At 39.7% G+C, this 22,422-nt stretch overlaps 1 protein-coding gene across 2 annotated transcripts in view; it reads left to right on the forward strand.

Moving 5' to 3' along the window:
* The window catches only part of LDAH (lipid droplet associated hydrolase), a 107,696-nt gene that overhangs the window by 57,931 nt on the left and 27,343 nt on the right, over nt 1-22,422 (forward strand). For both annotated transcript variants that reach the window (XM_057390434.1, XM_057390432.1), the window contains exon 5: nt 9,552-9,792. In XM_057390434.1, coding sequence (XP_057246417.1) covers nt 9,552-9,792 — 241 coding nt within the window. The remainder of the gene's footprint in view (nt 1-9,551; nt 9,793-22,422) is intronic.

Below are 22,422 nucleotides of genomic sequence, written 5' to 3' on the forward strand. Positions count from 1 at the left end.
AACAATACATTCTGGTCTTTCTAMATTGCCATGTTAAGGCACACCAGTGTATTTACACAGTGTTTCCAGTGCTACAGATCATACGCTGCTATGGAGGGGCCTCTTTAGAGAACACTTGCTCAAAAATTGCTTAATAATAGCATTCATTTCCCTGAAAATACTTTTTTTAAAGTRTGSCCTGCTGCTTCTGCCATGGAGGAGRGGTCTCATTTTGTTCACTATGATGAAGCTCATAGTTAGAAGTCTGTAATCAGTGGGAAGCAGATAATTCTACTAGAAAGCAGTTTTATSTCACTTGATATTTTCTGAGGATCTGTCCATGACTGACTTCAGTTGGAAATCTTGGGGTGATGTAACTCCTAATTCAGGCGCCTCAGTTAAGAACCATTAATKGATTTGGATAACACTGAGCCAAAATTAAGTCTGAAAAAGGCAAAGGTTTATTATTTTCTCACCATTTCATGGTGCAATTTCAGCAGATACCTTTAACATCTGTGTATGTAAACACATACAGAGTTAGTGACTGGCTGTTCTTTCSTTGCTGAGCATCTGATGAATGATCCTCTGACAGAGGGAGGATCTGTATATAGTTGCCAAGGATGACCCACAGTGTTTTTAGAATCTCATATAGACAAAATTGGTTAAGTATCACTGAACAGGTCAAGGTATTTCTGATTGAATGAAGTAGATATGAAAGACTTGTATTTAATTTTTTTCTTTTTTTTTTGCATAAAACAAATCAGGGCCCACCCTGTGACTCCTCACACAAAGTGGCAAAATGCAACTTAGATTCCAGTCATGAAGCCTTCTCCTTTCCTGTGTGCTTCACACACATCCTGTATGTAGAAGAATCCCTGGTCTACACTATTTTCTAACCCCTGTGCCCAGATGTCCATCTGGCTTTGGCCAAAATCGTTCCAGATTTTGAACATACTAAAAGGTGCTGCTCCTGGAGCCTAGTCCCTAGCCCAGTTTCACTTACCAGTACTGWGGTTAGATGCAGACTGGAAAAACATTTTAGGAGATACAGTTTTTTGTACTAGTTTCACCTCTTTCTGTTTACAGAAGACATACAAGGGAAAAAAAATCAGGATAATCAATAATCAGTGCCTCTGCTTTGATAAAGCTCAGGTTATTGCTGTATTGACAAAGAGAACTGTTTGTCATGCTGTTGGTCTGRCACAGCTCTGCTTTGTGCACGTATGCATACTTTACTGTATTTATGAATTTGCTCTTTTAGYGTAAGATGTCATTAATATTCCTGTAACCAGAGCACTGGATGGGGATCTCTAGGTATTGCTGTATTTATTCAGTGAAGAATTAAAAGCATGTACCGGGGTATGTGCACGTGTGTGTGTGCATGTGTTGGATTTGGCATGTGCCCAAGGCAATGCCGAAGCCAAACACCTCAGAGGTAAAGGCAGTGAAGTTGTCAAGCAAAATTCAATCCAAAGTTTATGTGGCAAATAGATCTGTGGACTGTTTGCATGCGTTTATGCTCAGTCCTTAAAGTTCATTTGATTTTACATTCTCGTGGTTTATATCTTTGGCGCTACTGTTTGGGTGCATATGTGCCCATATGAGAGGAGGGCAGCATCCTGACCTGGTAAATCATGTTCATCCTTAGGATCATTGCTCTCTGCTGCTGTCCTGTTGCATTTACACTGCTGTGCTCTCACCTACATGAAAAAGCTGACTGGGTCATTGTATGTTTAAAGATGGCATCAAGCAGTTCTGCTAAATGGTGATTTCTTCAGACACTGAGAGAGAAATTCTGCCYGTGTGAGTGTCTGTGCATCTTCCATGTGCCTTCGCAGCCCTGCATATGTTAATTCCCTTAAAGAACTCAATCCCTAGCTGGATCCTCAATATGCTGATGGAAAATCTACCAGAAGGTCCTGTGATTGATCTGGATCCTTGATCTAGTTTGTTCTCAGACTACGAAAATTCAAATACCCCTTAGTGAAGTTGAGCTGACAAATGTGAGCAAGCTAGTGGCACTCAAAAAGTCTGTTTTTCCTAGGATGCAAAAATTCCTTCAGCCCATCAGAGAAAATTTATGTTATTTAGAATTTTACCAGCATGTTCACAAAGTTGCATACACTTAACTGTGCATTTGTTTGGAAAACAAATTCGGCTCTGCAGGGAGCATATTAGGCTCTCATAGGAAAAGATTTTTTGTAGAAAATTAAAAAATCTTTCCTTCTGTCATTTAGTCTCACAGATTACATGTAATAAAATTAGAAGTCTGGAAAAAAAAAGGAGTAGAAAAAAATTGAAGGCATCTGATGCCAAAGGGAAAATTTGGGCACTAAGAAATAGGAAATGTAGAAAATTTAAACTGAAAGTTTGAAATCAAGTGCACATGCCTCTGCCCTGTTCTCTAGCCCCTGTATGTTGGGAGGGTTCTATAGAAACAGAAGATTCTCTTGAACCAAGCAGCCACTAATGAACTAAGCCACCATGACATTAATTGTAGCAAAAAWTACAAACTTTTCTACAAAACGGTGGTTGTTTACAATTTTTTTTACCCTTTTGTTTTACAGAAACACTTCATTTACCTAGAAATGTAAGCTTTGGTCAGAGCATAGAATTGTGACTTACCACACAGTCATTTGAAATATTCCTGTTTTTACAAAGTATATTTTCATGTGGAATCATCTAACTTCACAAATTTCAGTATATTTGGCCATAAAAAGCATGCTAAGACTTCTCTGTGGGACTTAATTATTTAAAAGCACTTTGAAATTATCAGTTATAAGTTTTTCTGTTGTGTTTGAGATAGTTGTTTTGTGGCCTCTTTAATATGCCCAAACATTTGTTTAGAATCACAGGAGATTCATATGGTAAAATGGAAGAAAAAGCACACCGTTACATATGTGTTTTTCACACCAGGAGGAAACCAATGTTTTATTCTTGTGTCCATTCTTTAGCTCTTGTGCTGGCATGAAATCCTGTGGATTTGTTGATATTGTGACAGAGTTCATTGGTACAACAAACCAAATGACATCTTGAACTGCCAAAGAAGAAATTATTCAAAGTAGAACTCTATATTTTACATATTTTATTGGCTTGTAATATTTTGTACGTAATTCATGAGTGAGCAAAGTGAACAGGAAAGCCCAGCAGGTCCTGCTGTGGGGAGAGGACAGCCCAAGCCAACACTGTCTGGTTTGTTCTATGCGTTTTCTTGGAAATCTGCTCAGCACAGCTGTGGCAATAAAGCACAGAATGCTTCCCCAATSCTCGTTGTTTTGCCTGCAAGTTTCTGCATACTGAGTAGAAGAAATTGTGATTAATGGGTCATTCCATGTGCAGGGTAGACTGTAGATTACCATTAAGTGCATCATTATGCTATCTTTGAAAAATTTACTATGTTTCACCTGACAGATAATTGCTTCTCCTCTGCCATCACAAGAGGGGAATAACAAACTAATACATGGGGTGAACTAATATAAATCAAAAGAAGTGCTTCTTTTGACAGAGAAGCCGCTCCTGCTTTTCCTAGGATTTTGAAGGAATTTTAAATTAAACTTCCTCACTTGGTTTCTTTCCAGATCTGAGTGTGCGGGTGCAGTGCCATGCTTGTGCACTCCATTACTGAGCATCGGTCAGTGCAATGGCTCCSTTATAACCCATCATGGAGTCTTTCTTTGCTTCTGCCCCCTAATTTGAAATCTGAGTTCTCKGTGGGCTCTCTAATGCTATAACTGGTATGGGATCTGAGCCTGGTGATCTTTTTATTGGTGATTATTGTATTAACCATTTGTCAGCCCTGGGGATCAAGAGCAGGTTATGCAGCAGGAGAAAATGCTTTCCAAAATCTTCCCTGCTCAAAAACCAGTGAGAGCCTCCAGCGACCCCTGCTTCTGCCAGTAAAGCARAGTTGAATGAGTTGGTTATTTCTGAGAAAGTTTCACTTTCTGGTATTTTCTTCAGTGGACCAGTCTTTCTATTTTATGGCTCTGGCAGAGATATCTGAGCATACCTATGGTCWGTCATGGGCAGGGGTGGTCTGTCTGTTCAGAGCTGAGGGACAGGACTGAGAAAGCCTTGCTGTAATTACTGAATTCACCTATTTGGAATCTCTTCTGAAACAAATCTTTGGGATTACTTCTGCTCTTTTCTGTCAGTCAGTGTCTGCCTTTTCACATCYTGACTGTTATTCTCTCCCATTTTTTTTCTCTTAGCAAAATGTCTYTCTGAATTAAGAGCAGATGGCACAATGTGACAGCCCTCTCCAGGCCCTCGGCTGTGTGAGCTCAGAAAGGCACACACCTGGGGGGCCTGAGTCTGTAACCAGCATTTTTTGTGTAATCAGAACTGGCTGATTTCAAAAGGGTTTATCTCCTCTCGTTGGCATCAAAGGAYTTCTCTGAAAATTGAGTCACTTCTTTGAATACTGGTTGTAAGTGGCATCCAGGTTTTAAGCAYGGCTTTGCATCCTCAGCACTGTCATTTGTCCCTTAAACAAGTAGTTAAACTTCAAATTGTAGCTGAGGAATGTATTTCAACTCTTTCAGTAGAAGGCACTAGTGGAAAATATTACTGTGGGGGKGTTTTTAACTTTATCCGATTTGCATCCTTGTGTTTTTATAAGGAAACCATTTCAACTTCTTACACAAATCTTTTGCTGGTGTGGTTGAGACTATTAAATTCTGCAGTGTTAAACAGCAACTTACTGTAAATTTAATTGTTTGGCATTTTKTACTGTGTTCTCATTTTAATCAAAACAAATCAACTTCCAACTGTTTGTGCAAATCCAAACCCATGTTGACACATCTATTATGCACTTGAAGATACTTGGTTGTCACTTTGTTATTTTGCTTTGGRTAGATTTAGATAAAAGCTCAATTCAAAAGCCTGTATGTACAGGAATGTATGTGTTTGGTGGAAACCTTTGCTTTATTCTTTAATATTTACATGGACCAGTTATCATAGGAAGTGAATCATATTCTTTGGAGATCGTTCCTAAACAAAGAACCTTGGTCAATGCCATGCTTTTAAAGAATGGGTATTTAATATTCTTTGCTTTGAGAACTCACTTTTCCTGTAAAATAAGTAGTTTCTCTTCCCTCTGTRTTCTGAAATTTACTGTGCAGGTCATACATTCCTGAAGTTAATGGACTGATTGCTTTAGATACCAAAATACATAAACAGTGTCAAAAGGGAAACTCCCCAAGYCCCCACACCTTCCTCCTCTGGTGTGTGTTGAAAGAATCAAGGGCAGAACATTGTGSGCTGGTTTGTTCTCTGGACACATGCTCAGGCCATGCACCATTTCATTTTCTCAGTGGTAYATATACCCTGCTGGGGGAGGGAGTAGGAGCTGCCTTGGCACCCACGCGAGTTATGTGAAGGGTTTGCAGGTAATGTTAGCTTTTGGTTCTTAACAAAATGTGGAACTTCTGAGACACTGCATCRAATTGTAGGCCCTTGAATTGTTCAGGGCTTGAGCTCTGAAATGTAGAGTTAAAAATTAATGATGAAATAGAAGCAATTGCCTGGGGACTAACCCAGAGATCATCTATGCCTTGAACAGTGAACTTAAGTTTATGCACTTTCCTGAGTGTTGAAATCTTGTAGTTTAATACCATGTAACTAAATAACTGGTAATGGAATTGAATTACAGTTACAAAAATACTATTGATTGTCACAACCATCAATAGTGACAGTTCCAGTATAATTTAAGACTACATGTACTGTTTTTAATGGGTTGACCAAAGCAGAGTCAAGGATAGGTGGAAGAGCCCACAGCGCTCATCAGCTTCAGGACACGAAGTGTGCTTGCTTTCAGTGGAGTCTGTGGTCAACTTCCTGTAGTCCCCACATCCACTCAAGTTATCGCTTCCACTGTCTCCAACTGCCCAGCTCTCTGCCTTTCCATGTGCTTAACAGACAAAAATCACTGGACTTTGAACTGGGGGTAGTTTAAACTAGGTGAATCTGAATTTTACTCTCTAATATTTTTAATATTTGTACATTATATTTAGACTTACCTATATGCATGGATGTATTATATTTTATATTAYATAAATAAATATCTGTAATACTTTTTGTATTTTGACTGATGGTTATCACAAGAAACTTCATTAATTATGAAAAGGGTTTCCATAAATAAGGGCATCAGTAACCTTTACACCTTATTAATGGTATTTACTGTAACATTCGTAGTTGTGACAATACCTGGTGCTCATGACAGACAGTGTCCTCCATTTTCAGAACAATTGGTCTTATAATGATTCTGAAAGGGCTAACTTGTATATACTTCTGTGCCATCTACCTTATTTCAGCTAGTATAGACTGTGGAGGATCCAGGCATTTGAAAAGTAAAAAAAAAAAAAAAAATTAACTGATGTTGAGCATTTGAATCTTACTAATTTCCTTCATTTTACCTGAATATTTCTACTTATTTCAAGACACTAATATGACATACTTTTTTTATCATTACATATGTCATTGTAACAAAGTGTGTTAAATCTCTCATATCTACAGTTCTGTTGCAGAGAAGTTGAACTACATCTTTTAAGCAATTCTGCAGTCAAATGCAGATTTCAAAATCTTGGTTTGGGAATCTAGTAGTAAACTAAGCAATAGTTGTTAAGTGTTTGAAAAATACAGTGTTTGAGAAAATAAAGTGTTTGAGAAATTTTGCATTTCTCTATTATTGTCTACAAAAGATATTTTTAAAAAAGAAACTAAATAAAATTATCCTCCATCATTTAAATTTGTGGACCATTACAGAGTGCAGGAATGCACAGGACATTGTAACAGCTTTCTTGGTTTGTCCTTTTTCTGCCAAGGTTTAGCAGCTTCCACCATGGTTAGTACAGCCCTCCAAGCAACTAATCCTATATCTATAAACTGCAATGTCAAAGGATTAAAGTGTGCCTGGGAACGCAGGTCAAATCTGCTTTAGATCACAACAGTTTGGGTTCAGCTCCTAGCTGAAATATCACAAAACTACCATGTAATTTAGTAAAAGTTTCGCATTCCTATACTTCAGCTGCCGGTTGCCTTTAATAAAAAGAGGCCCAGGACTGATTTCCCTGAGAAGGTATTTTTCTTTGTCTCAAACCAAAGTAGTATCAGCTGGAAAGTAGAAGGATTTCTTAAAATAGTTCTATATTTTATAAAAATAACTCTTTCAAAGTCTACTTTTAAAATACTGTGATAAGTGCAGTTTCTGGTGCTGGATGCATGACAGAGGATTCTCTGCCCTCTCTCTGCCTGGCTGAACACAGTGAAGTGACTTAAAGGGCAGGTGGCAATGGTGACAAGTTCCTGCCTGGCAYAGATGGTGCATCTCCTCTGGAACTGCTCCACCTCTCCAGGTTTCCACCCTGGAGTGACACATTTGAGGTTCTGAGTTGTCAGTGCCCAGCAGGATGAGGGCAGTGATTGTCAGCCTGTGCTGGGCACTGGTGGGGCCATCCCTCGAGTGCTGTGCTCAGTTTTGGGCCCCTCACTACAAGAAGGACATTGAGATGCTGGAGCRTGTCCAGAGAAGGACAACAGAGCTGGAAAAGGCTCTGGAGCACTCTGAAGTCCCATGAGGAGTRGCTGASGGAGATGAGTGGAGAAAATGMGGTTTAGGGGGACCAWATTGCTCWACAACTGCCTGAAAGACTATTGTAGCCAGSTGGGGATCAGTYTCTTCTTCCAAGGAACAAGTGATAAGACAAGAGGAAACAGCTTGAGGTTGTGCCAGGGGAGGTTTAGATTGGATATTAGGAAAGTTTCCTTCACAGAAGGGGTTGTCAAGYGCTGCATAGGCTGCCCAGGAAGTGGTTGATTCACCRTCCCTGGAGGTATTTAAATGATGTGTAGATGTGGCRCTTGGGAATGTGGTTTATTCAATGTTGCAGTGCTGGGTTAACACTTGGATTCAGTGATCTTAAGGACCTCCTCCAACATTTAGGATTCTGTGATTTTGTCCCATGTCCTGACTGTTTGCTGTGTGCTCTGTTACAATGCCCAGATTTTGTAAGCAACTCTTGGTGGCAATGCCCTTCCTTCCACTGGAGATCTGCTGAGGTCGGGGGTGCTCCAYACAGATGTAGTGGCATTAGCTGAGTCTCATCTGAGAGTAAAGAAAATCATTGTAAAATATTTTCTACAAAGTATTTTMTATGAAAATACTAATCTAATTAGTTCAACATGTAGAATGATGTGCAGTAAACACATATCTAACTACATTTATTTATATTGAGTCACCAAGAAAGCCCAGCTGTTTMTTTCACCTTATTATCTGACAGTGCAATATCCACATTCTCTCTTACTTTGTTTTATTGATATGTCTGTTAGGTCTTGTAGGTGTGTTCCTTTATGAGGATAATTCCTATATGAATTACTGCAATATATTTTTACTTCCAGAAAAAAAAATTGCAGTTATTCTTTTAGAATATGTGCTTGATTTTAGCATTAAAATATAATTGAGAGTAAATATATTAACTCACTTTTTATTAGTGTGAGTGTGATTTTAATTAATTTCTTTGTATTTTAAGGCTATAGTGTATTATTATACATAAACTAATTAATGGTCASCTTCAGAATATGTCTATTTCTTTATAACATATAAAAAGCCAGTGTACACACTGTAGTGAAGGGGCTCTGTGCTTCTGATCAAGTTTACTTGTATGGACCTGCAAATTGAAAACCGTGTGTGTTGTCAATCTGTAAAGTTACCATCACGGCAGCTGAAGTTTTTTTTTAATTTGGTTGGTTGTTTTACTTAGAGAAAATAGTTTACCAGGTGAAATGAGAATCAGTGTACTTTTCTTGACACAAAAAACCCGCCGGGATTGAGCGGAGGGCTCCTGCCTGCTGCCCTCTGCTGGGGTTACTCCTGCTGGTGCTTCCCAATTCATCGTGATCCCCAAAGGCCACTCACCTCTTGAGTTGTTCCCTGTCTTAGCATAAAACATCATTTCAAAACAATGCACTTGTTTGCTTCATCTGTTAAAAAGTTTAACGTGGGCACCCAGCAWGAGGGGCAGTGCACTTGGAAACTGAATTTCATTGTGTTGGCGGCTCATGTAAAGGTTTGCTCTGCCAGGCTGGGCTGTGGTGCTGTGGCCCTGCTGGCAGTGCTTTCTCGTGCTCTCACAGGTGCTATGGTGCTGTGGCCCTGCTGGCAGTGGTTTTTCTTTCTCTCACAGGTGCTGTGGCCCTGCTGGCAGTGATATCTCATTCTCTCACAGGTTCTGTGATGCTGTGGCCCTGCTGACAGTGTTTTCTCGTTCTCTCACAGGTGCTATGGTGCTGTGGCCCTGCTGGCAGTGGTTTTTCTTTCTCTCACAGGTGCTGTGGTGCTGTGGCCCTGTTGACAGTGCTTTCTCGTTCTCTCACAGGTGCTGTGGCCCTGCTGGCAGTGATATCTCATTCTCTCACAGGTTCTGTGATGCTGTGGCCCTGCTGACGGTGCTTTCTCGTTCTCTCACAGGTTCTAGTTTGGTGCTGTGGCCCTGCTGACGGCGTTTTCTCGTTCTCTCACAGGTTCTAGTTTGGTGCTGTGGCCCTGCTGACGGTGTTTTCTCATTCTCTCACAGGTGCTGCGCTCCGTGCTGCTGTTCCCGACCATCGAGCGCATGGCTCAGTCGCCCCAGGGGAAGCTGATGACCCCTTTGCTGTGCAAGCTGCGCTACGCTCTGTACATGCCCGTGTACCTGCTGTCCTTCCTCCCCGAGGGAGTCAAGGCCTCCCTGGTGAGGTTTGCACTGCGAGGGATGAAGAGCTGTGATGAATCTTCAATAACAACCTCCATAAACCTCTTCAGCGTCGACTGCATTGGTGAGCACCTTTTCTGTGTTAAACTGTCTTTTGTATTTTTCTTGTTTAGCAAATGTTGATTTAGTTGTTTAATATTAAAGTGTGAGTTTTGAAGAATAACAGGTCTGGTCTTTTCTAAAATTAAGACCATGGGTRCAGGAAAATCTCACATGAGTGAATTAAAAAAAAATCATAAAGGCAAAATAASAAAATATTTTCCCAAAGAATATATATTTCTTAAGCAAACTGACCTGTACTACTGACATGATTTCTCATGTGATTAAAACACTCCTTTTACTACTTTATGTGACTTATGTCTGCTTACTTTTTGTATTTCATTCATATTGGATGGTGAATGTAAATCAGTAAGCAGTTTCATAAAGCATTCTTTGCATCTTTTTTTAAGCTGTATTTAAGCCAGCTGTATAGTCTCTGTCATCTGAATTGGAATATAGGAATATTCATAAATTCAGAAAATGGCCTTCAGCCTACAAAGACACAGGAGAAGTGTCTTTATGCACTGAAGTTACTTTATGCACTGAATTTCAGCACTTTTTTGGGCACCAAGAGGAAGAKTGACATTCCTCCAGTTCATATTGTACACATACTCTGCACATTCTAGCAAGAGAAACAACGTTAAGAAGCAGAATAATTTCCGATAAATTATGTTAAGTTTAGAATGAAAACCAGAATGTGAATTGTGCTATACTCCAAGTATTTTGGTAAGTTAACGGTTTAAAACAATTTGGAATAGAACTGACGTGCTAACACAGTAATAATAACAAGAAGGAAGTTTTGATTGCATTAATAGTAGTAAAAACACATTCCTACATTTCCAGTTGGGCTCTGTCTTCTATCAGTTAAATTTTACTCACTAATCATCCAAACAGATGTGCCAGAGTAACTGGGACTGCAGTGAAGGGCTGTACCTTACATGGATCTGTGGTGTAAGAGGCTCACTGTAGGACTGCACAGATACTGAAAGCAGGATGGGCAGTGGGGGTTTGTGCTGCCAGCCTGGACAGCCCCACTTGTGTTGTATGAAACCAGACATGATGGTCACTCCCTCGCAGTGCCCTGTGCCTGACAAAATCAGGCTGCTGCTTGATAATGCACATTTCTGATAGGAAATTAATRCTCTGTTTGATTTCCTATTAATTGATGTCAGTTTCCTGGTGATCAAGGAGAAAGCAAGCATGCAGTCATACCTACACGAGGTGTTCAAGTGTCTTCCTTTGATAATTTTGYCTCAGAGAAAGGTATGTGGAGGTCTGTGAGGTCACTTCTCCACAAGCCAGGAATCCTTCTCTGGTCCCCACAGATAAACTTTTACCTCTAAAAAAACAGGTTATAAACATCCAGGGTTGTATTGGAAATGGTCCTTGGCCTGTGTTAACCTCCAAAAAAGCATGGCCAGCCATTGTTTGTGTGTGTTGTTTGGCCCAGGCCACAGCAGTGGCAGGAATAATTTACCAGAACGGATTTTGTGTGCTGCTGTTGGAGGCTGACCCTCCGAGCTCTTGAGTTCCCCAGGTGAATGAGCCTGGTTGCTGTGTGCCTGCCAGCCTGTTGTAATTTCCTGTGTGCACCAGTGTCTGACCTGGGTCCAAGCTGTAGGGTAAATTGAGGCAAGAAACCAGGCTGAAGGCCCTTCACTCACAGGATGTGATGTCTGCCTATGTTCAGTTTATTGACTGAATTAATGGTACCAGAATGAAAACCCCTGGGAGCCAATGTCTTGTAAAACTTGCATAAATAGGTCTCATTGATGCAACTAGTTCCTTTGGGCTTGTGATAGCATCTCTCTCAAGCAGAATTCCCCTTTGGTTTCATCTTTGGAAACTGATGATGTTTTACAGCCCAGTGACTCAGGACCACATGCGTGGATTAATAATCTTTGAGCGTCCGGATATTGCCTGTTAACCTTCTCTTTTATTGTTTGAGGACAATAGAAAATGTTACCATTCAGCAAAAATTTGCTAAATCTAGCRCAGCAATTGAATCTGTCTTATGAGACTGCTCATCTGTGAGTTGCTGAAGCCTTTGAATTTGTGGTAGATGCTTTTCTGAACATTTCCTTGTGCCTAATAAAGTGCTAGATAGGGTCCGGAAACATTCAGCAAATGAAGTTGTTTCCCCTCTCCAGGAAGGTTGCATGTCAACTCATTAAAAATACACATATTGCCTTTGGCATGTATCTCTGTTGCATTACTGTAATTGTAATAAAAGCTGTGATTAAGGGCAGAAAAGATGGTAAAAGTTTCCTTAAATCTAATACGTCCGTTAAAACAAACCAACCTGCCAGGGATTTGTTACCAAAGCTTAGTCACAACAATGTTTTCTCTCCTCTGAAAGGAAATGAGATTTGAAAACTTAATTAGAGCAGAGCTCTAAGACCAAGTGCTTCTCCCRTTGACACTGAGAGTGAAAAGCTCCATTCACTTGCTGCAGGATCAGGCCCTTGGCTGAAAGAGTCAGTGAAGGAAGAATTACATTACCTGTCTGTCCCACTGTTTCAAATTATGTTTGTTCCTGCTTTTTATCCAAACACATCTTTTTGCTGCCCTAACTTCATAGCTGGTGATATGTAAAAGCCCCAGCAAGAGGAATTGTGACCAGAAAGAGAGCATGATAGACTTTCTTGTTCCAAAGGGGAAACAGTACAGAAGAAGAGACAGCAGGGACTGTAAAGAAAATGGATTATGAGGAAGAATGGGAACATACAGTGTGTAAATAATAAAGGATCCATAAGAAATATGCAAAAGGGGCTGAAGCGACTTTGCTTACCTGGATTAACTTCTAGCAAAGATATCTTAGGGCAGAAAACGTATTGCAATGAACAAAGAAACATTTGTATTTATGAACTTAGGAGATGAATAGAAAGCAATATTGAACATTAGTGACCCTAACTTATCTGAAACGTTGTGACTTTGTTTATTCAGGCTAGCAAAACAAGGCTACCCCCATCTAGTACAGTGGTGGTGGTTCTACAAATCATGTACAGTCCTGCAATGCTGGAATACTCTGGCACTCCATTGCCCTKAAATTTGTAAACATTTCTTCGGTGACAGATGCCAGTAGCAGACTTACAGTGACAGTAAACCATTCTATCTACATGGGACAGGATTTATTGTCCAGCCGTTTGACTGGCAAACTTCCTCCATTTGTTTCTGTAAAATTTCCACAAAAGCACAGACATTACATAATGGATAAACACTGCACGGCTTTTTCGAGAGGCGGGCTCGGAGGTCAGAGGTTAATGTCTGGATGACAGGGAAGATACAGATAAGCACAATAGCAAGAAAAACCTCCAACTGGCCCAAACGAGGTGGGTCCTTTGTGATCTTGAACCTGTGACTTCCCTGGAGGAATCTCCCTGTTTGTTTAACCTGGTCGGGGAGCAGGGAGCACTGTGGTCTGGGGCAGGGGGAGGTCTGCTTGTGCTGTTGGGACAGGTTAAGAAGGAGGGGACTCAGAAGCCTGAAACAAGGCTTTCAGATTAGTTTAAGCTTCACACGAGTTAAAGCTGGAAACAGGAGATGCCTAGTTAATTTAAGTATCCAACACAAGTTGTGTAAGACAACGAATTAAGATAAAACTCCAGAGCTGTGATTCAAATTTTATCTTGTTCCAAGTGTGGAGACATTCAGATTTCATGTGGAGTGTTTACATTTCCTTTGTTTTACAGAGAGAAAAAGGGCTAAGGCAGTTTCAGGCACTCCCCTTTTATGCTCACGGGAAGTGAGTCCCAGCTGAGGTATTGAGCCTTGTTTCCTAGCAGTGGCTGCTTCTCCCTGATGGATGTACAGGATGATAAAACTGCATCCCTTAGGTGCCAGAGAGTAAAAAGTTTTATTGTAYGATAAATTTTGCCCAACTATCAAGTAGTATCTGGGAGATAAATTTACATCAAAAGCCAGTGAAACGTAAGCTTCTAGCTGCTACGAAATGGAACAGAAGCTTTTGCATAGACTCAATTTGTTTTAAAAGTTTATCTCCGGGAAGCCAACTGGGAGGCTGCATTCTGAGTTTGAATTCTCCCATTTTTCAGGCTTGAAATCTGTTTCTATTCCAATGCTTTTTATTTATCAGGGATTTTTAATGCAACATTATGGGTGGTCTTCATCTGATCATTGTGGACATCATGCTGTCTGAATAGCTGGCATTAAGCAGGAAAGGTGAATCAGAACCTGCAGATGACTGATGCATTATGCTAGCCACAGAGGGATTCTCTGCTAGAAACCAAAACTAGAGGAGATAAATCCCACTTAGTATCTACTGGCTATTCATTTTACTTCAGATATCAGAAAACAATGTGATCCACATTGGCCATGTAGCTTTTACCCTTGCTGTCAGGACAGTAAGATCTCTCACACTTTGGCTACATTAGAATTTACAGCTGCTGCTTTCTAGTCAAAGTCCTATTGTTTGTTTCCTGCCACCTTTGAAAAGTCATTTTACATTTCCACCTCAGTTTCCTGACAAGTAAGATAGGAATTTTTTTGAGTTCTTTTTCTGGGGCTGAAGTGCTRTGGAAATACCCGTCTAACCAAAATACTTGGGTAAGGACAGTGCATGGTGGTGTGTTTGTGGAACTCAGTAGCGTGTCAACCTATTCTGCTTCAATTTTTCAGACATAAAAACCAGTGCTTAAATAATAGTTTAAAAAATGATAAAAAATTCACATGAAATGGTGAAATAAGAGGTTTTACCCCTGAAAAAATATTTTAAAAAGCTGTATAATTGCATAGCTACAATTTAGTTTACTTTTCTTTCTTGCTTTGCTTTTTAAATTAAAACGCAGCAGAAGTTATGATGAGCACATGAAATTCAGTGCAGAGGGAAAAGTTCTTTTGATTTTTATTTTGTTATGTGGAACAAAATCAAGAGCTCTGCCTTCCATGCTGAATGGAACAAAACCTGTCCATTGAGCCATGCACAGCCAAGGAGAATATGCACATTATATTCTTACCCAGGTTTTAYTATTTCCAGTGCTGTACCAGCATGTTTAAAAAAGAACCCAGTGTTCAAGATAAGGGATGAGCTATTGCCCAGCATCATGTAGCTGATCAGCAGCAGAACTGTACATAGACCTGCATCGCAGGGCAGCAGTTGATCTACCAAACCTGCCTAGCCAGTGGTTTAACCTTATAAATGTGTATGTATATATATATATATGTATATATGTGTGTGTGTGTGTGTGTGTGTGTGTGTTAGTCATGAGCAGCTTCCCCAAACCACACTGGCCAGACAGTCTGGTGCATGCAGTGCATTTTTAAATAGAGACGGAAACTGATACTGCAAAGGATTTCAGGTAGCACCTTGCAATCTCACATCTACTTCTTTCATAGTGGAYAGGAGAATAAAAGCTTTCCCTACCYCCTGGCACCAAGCAACTGTGCATATCTTTGAACCCAGACCAGGACATTTTCAGATTGGTTTTCCAGGCTGATTGAAGTCCAAGCCTTGGTAGTAAAAAGTGATTGCTTTGTTTCTTCTGATGAATGTACATTTTACAGAACTTCTGGCTACAATGCAGAAACCATTTTCAAGGATGTTTTATATTTAATATGTGTAGAATTTCAGACATGATGGATAGCCAGACAAAATTTCAGGGTGAACAAAAATTACTGGCATGGTACATAAATTTGATCTACATTATCTAAACCATGTTAGATCTGTGCAGTGTAGTGCAGTATATCACAGGTGGGCAAAAAGGCTGGAACTCAGCAGGTCTCCTGTCTTGCAATGTACATTTTTTGATGTTCAGTGGGACAGAAAGAGATCACAAATGATACGGCAGGTAATGTCTCTCCCTCTCACCAACATCTGATGAATTAGGATTCAAGAAAAGTCTGTCCTSAAATCAGGTAACTCTACATCTGTCTCCTACAAGACATTTTTTGCCTCTCTCTGAATTTGCTGCTGCCAGAAGGCTGCTTTAGGTAGCCCAGCAGCCTGGCCCAGTGTGCTAAATCCTCTGCTCCTGCAGCATTTCTCAGCAGGCTCCTGTGTGCTGTCACAGTTGAGTCCTGTCCGCTTCTGACATTTTAAGTGATGATCGTAATATGTATTTCTGCAAAGTGTTTAAGAGCGTGTTTCCTTACCTGTGGAAACACAGTAATATTTTATCACCTGCTTTGCAGGAAAAGAGGCCAAAGAATAACAGTCTTTAATATTTTCATGTTTCCTTTGCTACTGTTTATTTTCCTGTGTGATGCCTGACTAAAATGTTTGTTTAATGTAGTCGGACAACTCACCTTACCAAGGCAGTGCTTAAGCTGACGGAAAAACCTCACATCTGCTCTATTCTTTCTGTGAGTGAATAAACTTTTCCTTATTTCAGAGTAGGATGCTCATATTAAATTACTGGAGGAAGGCAATGACTTTTATGTATTTATAGTCCTATTTATTTATTAAAGTCAATCTGCTTCATAATTTACCCTATTTCCAAAAGAAAGAAAGATGTTTAATGAGGACTTTTATTACTTGCAAAAGCTTTTACTTTCCTGTGAAAGCCTTATGAAAATAAAGGTAATAATGTGGAAATTTCTCATTTGGTCTATTTCTGTTAATTATTCCTCTTTTTCTTCTTGGGGGGAAAACCCAACATAAAAAACTCCCATCATAAATATTACTCATAAGGCGTGAATGTTTTGATAGTGGAACTGCTGATCATTTCCATGAAATGTGAGGCACAGTTGGGATTTGGTTGGGGAAGGGGAGATTGTTTATTCACCCCTGGTGAGGTTTCATCCCCAGGGATACRATTTACGCCCACAAATTTGCAGCAAGTCTAATGATGTGTTGCAAATGGCATGAAAAAGGAAGAGGTAACATCAACAAAGCAGAAAGGATGTTGAAAATAAGTATATGCCAGTTAAGTGCTACCAGCTACAGTTGTTTTGTGTTAATCTATGCCAGACAGTCATCTGCAAATTGGCACTTTCTTTTCCCCGGGCCCAATACAAAGYCCCCTGAATTCAGGTGAAGGACACATTTCCCCACTAAGGCTCATGCCTTTTGAATTAGAGGYGTCTGTCAAAACTCCCCAAAGGAATATTTGAAATAGAACTCCTGGCTCTGTCATAATTTGTGTTTACTCATTAGAAATTCAGCTTGATTCATCAAACTCCATCATGCAGTACCAGCAAAGCACTTGAATACATGCTAAATCCATACCTATGGGTAAACTCTAGACATTTGTGTCTTGAAATAAGTTTTTTTTTGGAAGTGACATTTAAAAAGCTGTTAATTAATGCAGTAGCTGCTAATTAGTGCAGTACTTGTTATTCCATGTGACTGAAGGGGACACTGGTTTGGATATAATTCCTATGATGAGCTAAAACATTATGACAATCCACTCCTGCTGCTCCTTGTCATGAAGATGCCCACCAGCGCTCACTAATTCTTTAATGTGACAATATTGACAAGGAGAAAATTCCTACAGAATCTTTGTGGAGCTGGGAAGGAAATGYTGGCTTATGTTAAGCAAATGCTGTGGCATAAGAGATTGCTTGCTGGTTACTGCAATGGTCAAGTCTATTTTATGTGAGCTTTAAAAATAATGGATTATGCTTATGAAGTATAAAACGGTATAAAGTCCACCTTTCTGACTAATCAAAGTCACTTCAGTTGAGAGAAACTTTTYCAAAGGATGAATCCAGATGCTGAATTTCATGAGGCTTCCTTAAGAAAGAATCAGCACCAGGTCTCAGTCCAGAAGGGCAATTAAACTGACCTGCATGTAGCTGCTCACAGGCATAGAGCCTTGTCTAGCAGTGCAGAGTAATCCCATAGAGCTCCGRCAGGAACCACAGTGTGCAGACACTGAATTGCTGCAGACAGTGTCCAGCCTGGCCATTCCCTATGGACTGAGCATCACCTACAGCACACCCTTGTGTGCCCCTCTTGCAGGGTAGAGCAGACACTTTCCATGACCAAAGTCTGGGCCCTGGCCAAAATCCCAGGACCACAGCCATCTGCCACGGTATGTGAGAGCTTGAGATGAATTTTTCTACCTAAGGGATAGTTCTGTCATTTGAAGATGGTGGGAGTTGTTCCAAAGTAACTTTGGGCAGGATTAACCTGTGGACATTTCACTTTCCATCACACACCCCACTTCATTTGCACATGCTTCATCACACAAAGTAAATGAGTGTTTTTTGCACTCCCCAACAAAGCATCTATTGTTTGTAAATCACCTGGGTATAATTGTTGAATAACTTTTTATTTTTGCCTTTAGCCTCTACTGTGCTTTCTCAAGCACAGCTGACTGATTTTCTTACATAGTTCTGATCTTCCTGCAACTGCAGTACCAAGCAGATTGGAGAAGCCCACCCATAACAATTGCAGCTGTTTCTGCCTATTCATGTCCATCGTGGTTGTACATTTACTGCTGTTTTCATTCTAAATTCAAGTGTAAACTCAGGCAGACCCCAAAGTCAATGTTTATATCTTGTAAACCTCTAAACATCAACATTTTATCTAATATGTGTCTGCATGTGTGGAAGCACGCGTTCCTGCATTAGTCATCCTTGATACAAAACAGTTCCTTCTGTTTGATGTTTTAAACAATAAGTTATACGATATTTCCAAGATTGCTGTTGGCAATAATTACCGGTAGAAAATATGTTTTCCCCATAGGAAATTACAGTGCTGTTTGGTATTATTAGTTCTTACCACTGTTTTCTGACTCCTTCAGAGGCATGACAGAGAATGCTTCCTCAAGAGCCAAGGATAAACTGGAAATGAAACTAATGTTACACTTCASTGAAGAACTTTACAGTAAGACAGGCAACTTACCAGGCAAAAAAATGTGACCAGATAGTRATATATTTCTTGAGGGAAAGTTATTTTCAAAAATTCAGTCAACTTTTGCAGGGCATTTTGATACAAATGTAGCATGTATTCTTCACTTTGCAATTTAAGCRACTTTGCTTTAGAGTTTAGAGGACTTTTGAAAGAGTTGTATTGCAGCATGTCAAAGTACAGATGAGCTCTGCTGCACATGAAAATCACAGACTCACAGAACCGTTTGATTTGGAAAGAACCTTAAAGATCCTACAGTTCCAACCCCCCTGCCATGGRCAGGGACACCTTCCACTAGAAAAAGCTGCTCAAAGCCCCATCCAACCTGGCCTTGGACACTTCAGGGATGGGGCACCCGCAGCTTCCTGGGCAGCCCYTTCCAGTGTCTCACCACTCTCACWGTAAAGAATTTCTTCCTAATATATAATCTAAGCCTGCCTTCTGTCAATTTAAAATGCRTTTAGAAATAAACTGTAACATTTGTGGTTTTTATTTTTCCAGATCCTAAAGTAGTCTCTGAGACGCTGAAGGCAACTTGACTGGTACTTTAGTAATCCCATCCAGTATAACTCTTTCTCAGGTGCAAAAAAAGATTCAGTCAGGTACTCAGGACTCTTTCCTATGGCTTTACAGAGGTCAGGATTCARAATTTAATGTTGACATTTTTCATATTTAGAAATATTTCTGAAGCATTTTGTGGTAATGGATTATTGTGAAATTATCCTGCTGCCAGGCAGATTTACTAAGGGAGTGAAATGTTCTGGAAGAAAGAGAGTAAGAATTTGTGGAGGTTCTGTGGGAGTCTCTTGTGTGACACTTSAGGCTTTTGCATGTCAGTGCTGCCACCTGACAAAAAGATGTCCCCAGTCTCTGCTGTGGTCCTCAGCCAAGACAAACTAGAGTCTAAAGTAATAGCAGTAATAGCAATTAAATGGGAAATGGTGAAATAGCAGRTGCATTCTGTGAAAAATTTGACAGTAAATGATAGTTTTGTAAGGCAGAGCTCAGAACTGTCCTGGGAAGCTGCAGTGTCAATATGGGAAAGAAAGATGTATGAAACTGTAGAGAGAGGGTAATGACAGGGTAATGAGGTTGCTTGTTTTTCACAGGGCATAAGACTGGGCTTTTRAAACCACTCTGCTTCCTCAAAAGAATATTTTCAAGTATGCACTGAGGTTGGAGCACTTTCAATCAGACCAATGTCTTGGGAGCTTTGGCTTCCTTAGCCATGAAAAGGTGATTAATATTGAAACATTTAGTAAGGGAGGCTTGATGATGGATTCAAGGGAAAAGATAAAAAAACTTCTATATCACTGTGAGCAAATTAGTGCTTGTGAATGAACTGAAATTATGGTAAAGATAGAAAATCACAAGAGACAGAGAGACTGCTGGAAGATGGTAGATGAGGTAAGTGGTGTGCAGGTAATATAAATTTCTAAAGTGTAGAAAACAAAATAGCAAACCTCTAAAAATCATCAAAATTATTAGTTAACTAGCTTAACAGACACAGGTGAGAAAGCTGACATGAGAGCTGGAATGTCAATATAAAGGGACATAACACACTTGGGAAAGAAGAGCAGGAAGAAAGGAGGAGGATGGATGGGCTTGTCTTTGCATCCACATATTGAAGACAAGAGAGTTGTTGAATGTTATGTCCACCAGAGCATGACAGATGGATTCATGGGACTTCTGAGAAAATTCAGAGCTATCCAAAGTGCAGTATGTCATGTGCTTGGTAGTTGTAGAGAAAGAAAACTGTTCAGTTAGTTCTCATAGTGCATTGCTTTACATACACACACACACACACACACACACACACACACACACACACACACACACATATAAATATATATATGAGAAAGTGATTGTCAGAGAATATATGACAGTTTGATACAGAGCATTTGAAGACAAAAGGCAGATTTGCTGCATATTTTCACAAAAGGGTAACACCTGTGCTAGAACAGAAATACTTAACATGTTTACAACATAAAGCTCTATTCATTCACTAATCCCCTTAAAATTCTGCCACAGTCAGTAGAGAAATAGGTAACAGTTGTCTAATCTATATAGGTCAGTACTTTAGGTAGATATGAACTGTGTACTTTTCTCTGACTGTGAAGAAAGAAAAAKTAAGCTTTGTGTATCCACATTTAATCAGGTGAATCCCATGACAGGTATAAAATAGAGTTGTTTAGACTGGCCAGGGGAGAACTGAAGGACATAGTAAGAGTTTTCGAGTAAAGGGCAGTAATTTAACTTGCATTTCCATGGTAGATKAGRTAATTTATAATGGAGTACATTGCAACAGATTRGATTTTAGTTAATGATATRAACAGAATTCTAGATGGGATTTCCYGTGAACATAATGAAACTTTGATCAAGTGTGCTTCCTAATGACAGAATGCATAAGTATCTGCTGAAAAAAATGTATTATCATTGATTCACCTTAAAAAAAAAGAGACCAACGAAGATCCCTTCCAACCCTATAATGTCATCCACACTAATTAAATACACAAGAGTAGCATCCAGAAATTCAAAACCCTTAATGAAAGATACTTTACCATAGAAGAACCAAGCAAAACAGATGAACAGGTGCAGCACAGAATGATTGAAGAAACCAAATACAGGTAAAATATGCCTCATGTCAGACATTAGTTTAAAGCAAATCTGAAAGTTCAGAAAATGTGGTCTGATTGAATGTCAGAATGAATCTTCATTCTGTGAATTGAATGCARTATACAGAAATGTKACAAAAGGACCTGCAAAGATAGATARGTTACCTCTAGAAATCAGCTGTCTRTAGGACTCATGGTAGCACTGGAGTATGATCATCCATACCACTAAATTATTAATGAATTTTCTTGTGTGGTTTTAGCCTTCTCCAATCAGCATTCTCCTACGATTTCAGGAGTTAGCACTGCCATGCATTTTCCCCATGAGTAGTTTGGGTAGAGGAAGAATCTAATTCTGTGGAAACAARTCATACTATTCCAGTTGGCCTCAGGGCCACAGAATCGTTTCTGACTCATTTCATACAGTGGTGCAGGTAAAGCCTATATTTGTACCTTCAAAAGCAACAACAGTTCRGTTATTGGAGAGCAGTTATGAGAAAGCAGACTGTGGAAATTTGAATTCACAATTGTCAAAGCAGAAGCTGAGAAAGATGGTGCATTTTGTGTGGGTGGAAGGGTAAGATAGTCTAGGAAAGGCTTTTTGGAAATCTGTTGATCAGTGRAGAGACAAAAGGACATCAAAGGCAAGCCATTGTGGGAATGTGTGTTTTACAGCCTGGCAGTTATGGAACAATTGAGTAGATTTTTCTGTAACCTGTGAGTACTTGATGAAGATACAATAAAAGGCACYGTCATTTTCCAAACCATCAAGCCATGTCTGAGAGACCTATACTATGCACTGGGGGTAGGAGCAAACCTGTAAGTCTCTAATGTCAAAGAAGGGCAAACTAATAAAGATCTTTGCTCAGAATTTTATGTAAGAAAGGTGGAATAAGTAAGTAAGTTGTAGCCACTGTTCCGTTTTTTTACTGAATCTAGTAGAACCGATGTTCAGTACTTGTAATAATGCAGTACTAAACAAGGAGGTTGTTTTCTTAAGAGATAGTGACAAATATTGCTGAAAAATTAGTTTCAAATTTGGAGGAATATAAACATTATCATAGTGAGGTATCTGTTGACTTATACAGGAACTAATACCTGGACGTGAGCTCCAAAGTCCATCTTGCCTGGTCGCTCATTTCCAACAATAGTCAGAACAAAATGCTTCCAAGAGATGGGCAAAAACTCTGCAGTAGAAAAGTTTGCTGGTTAGTAAAGGCATCGTTCT

Source organism: Malurus melanocephalus, unplaced genomic scaffold (genome assembly GCF_030028575.1).
Source record: "Malurus melanocephalus ecotype Western Australia unplaced genomic scaffold, MMel_1.1 scaffold_26, whole genome shotgun sequence".
In the NCBI taxonomy this organism is placed as follows: domain Eukaryota; kingdom Metazoa; phylum Chordata; class Aves; order Passeriformes; family Maluridae; genus Malurus; species Malurus melanocephalus.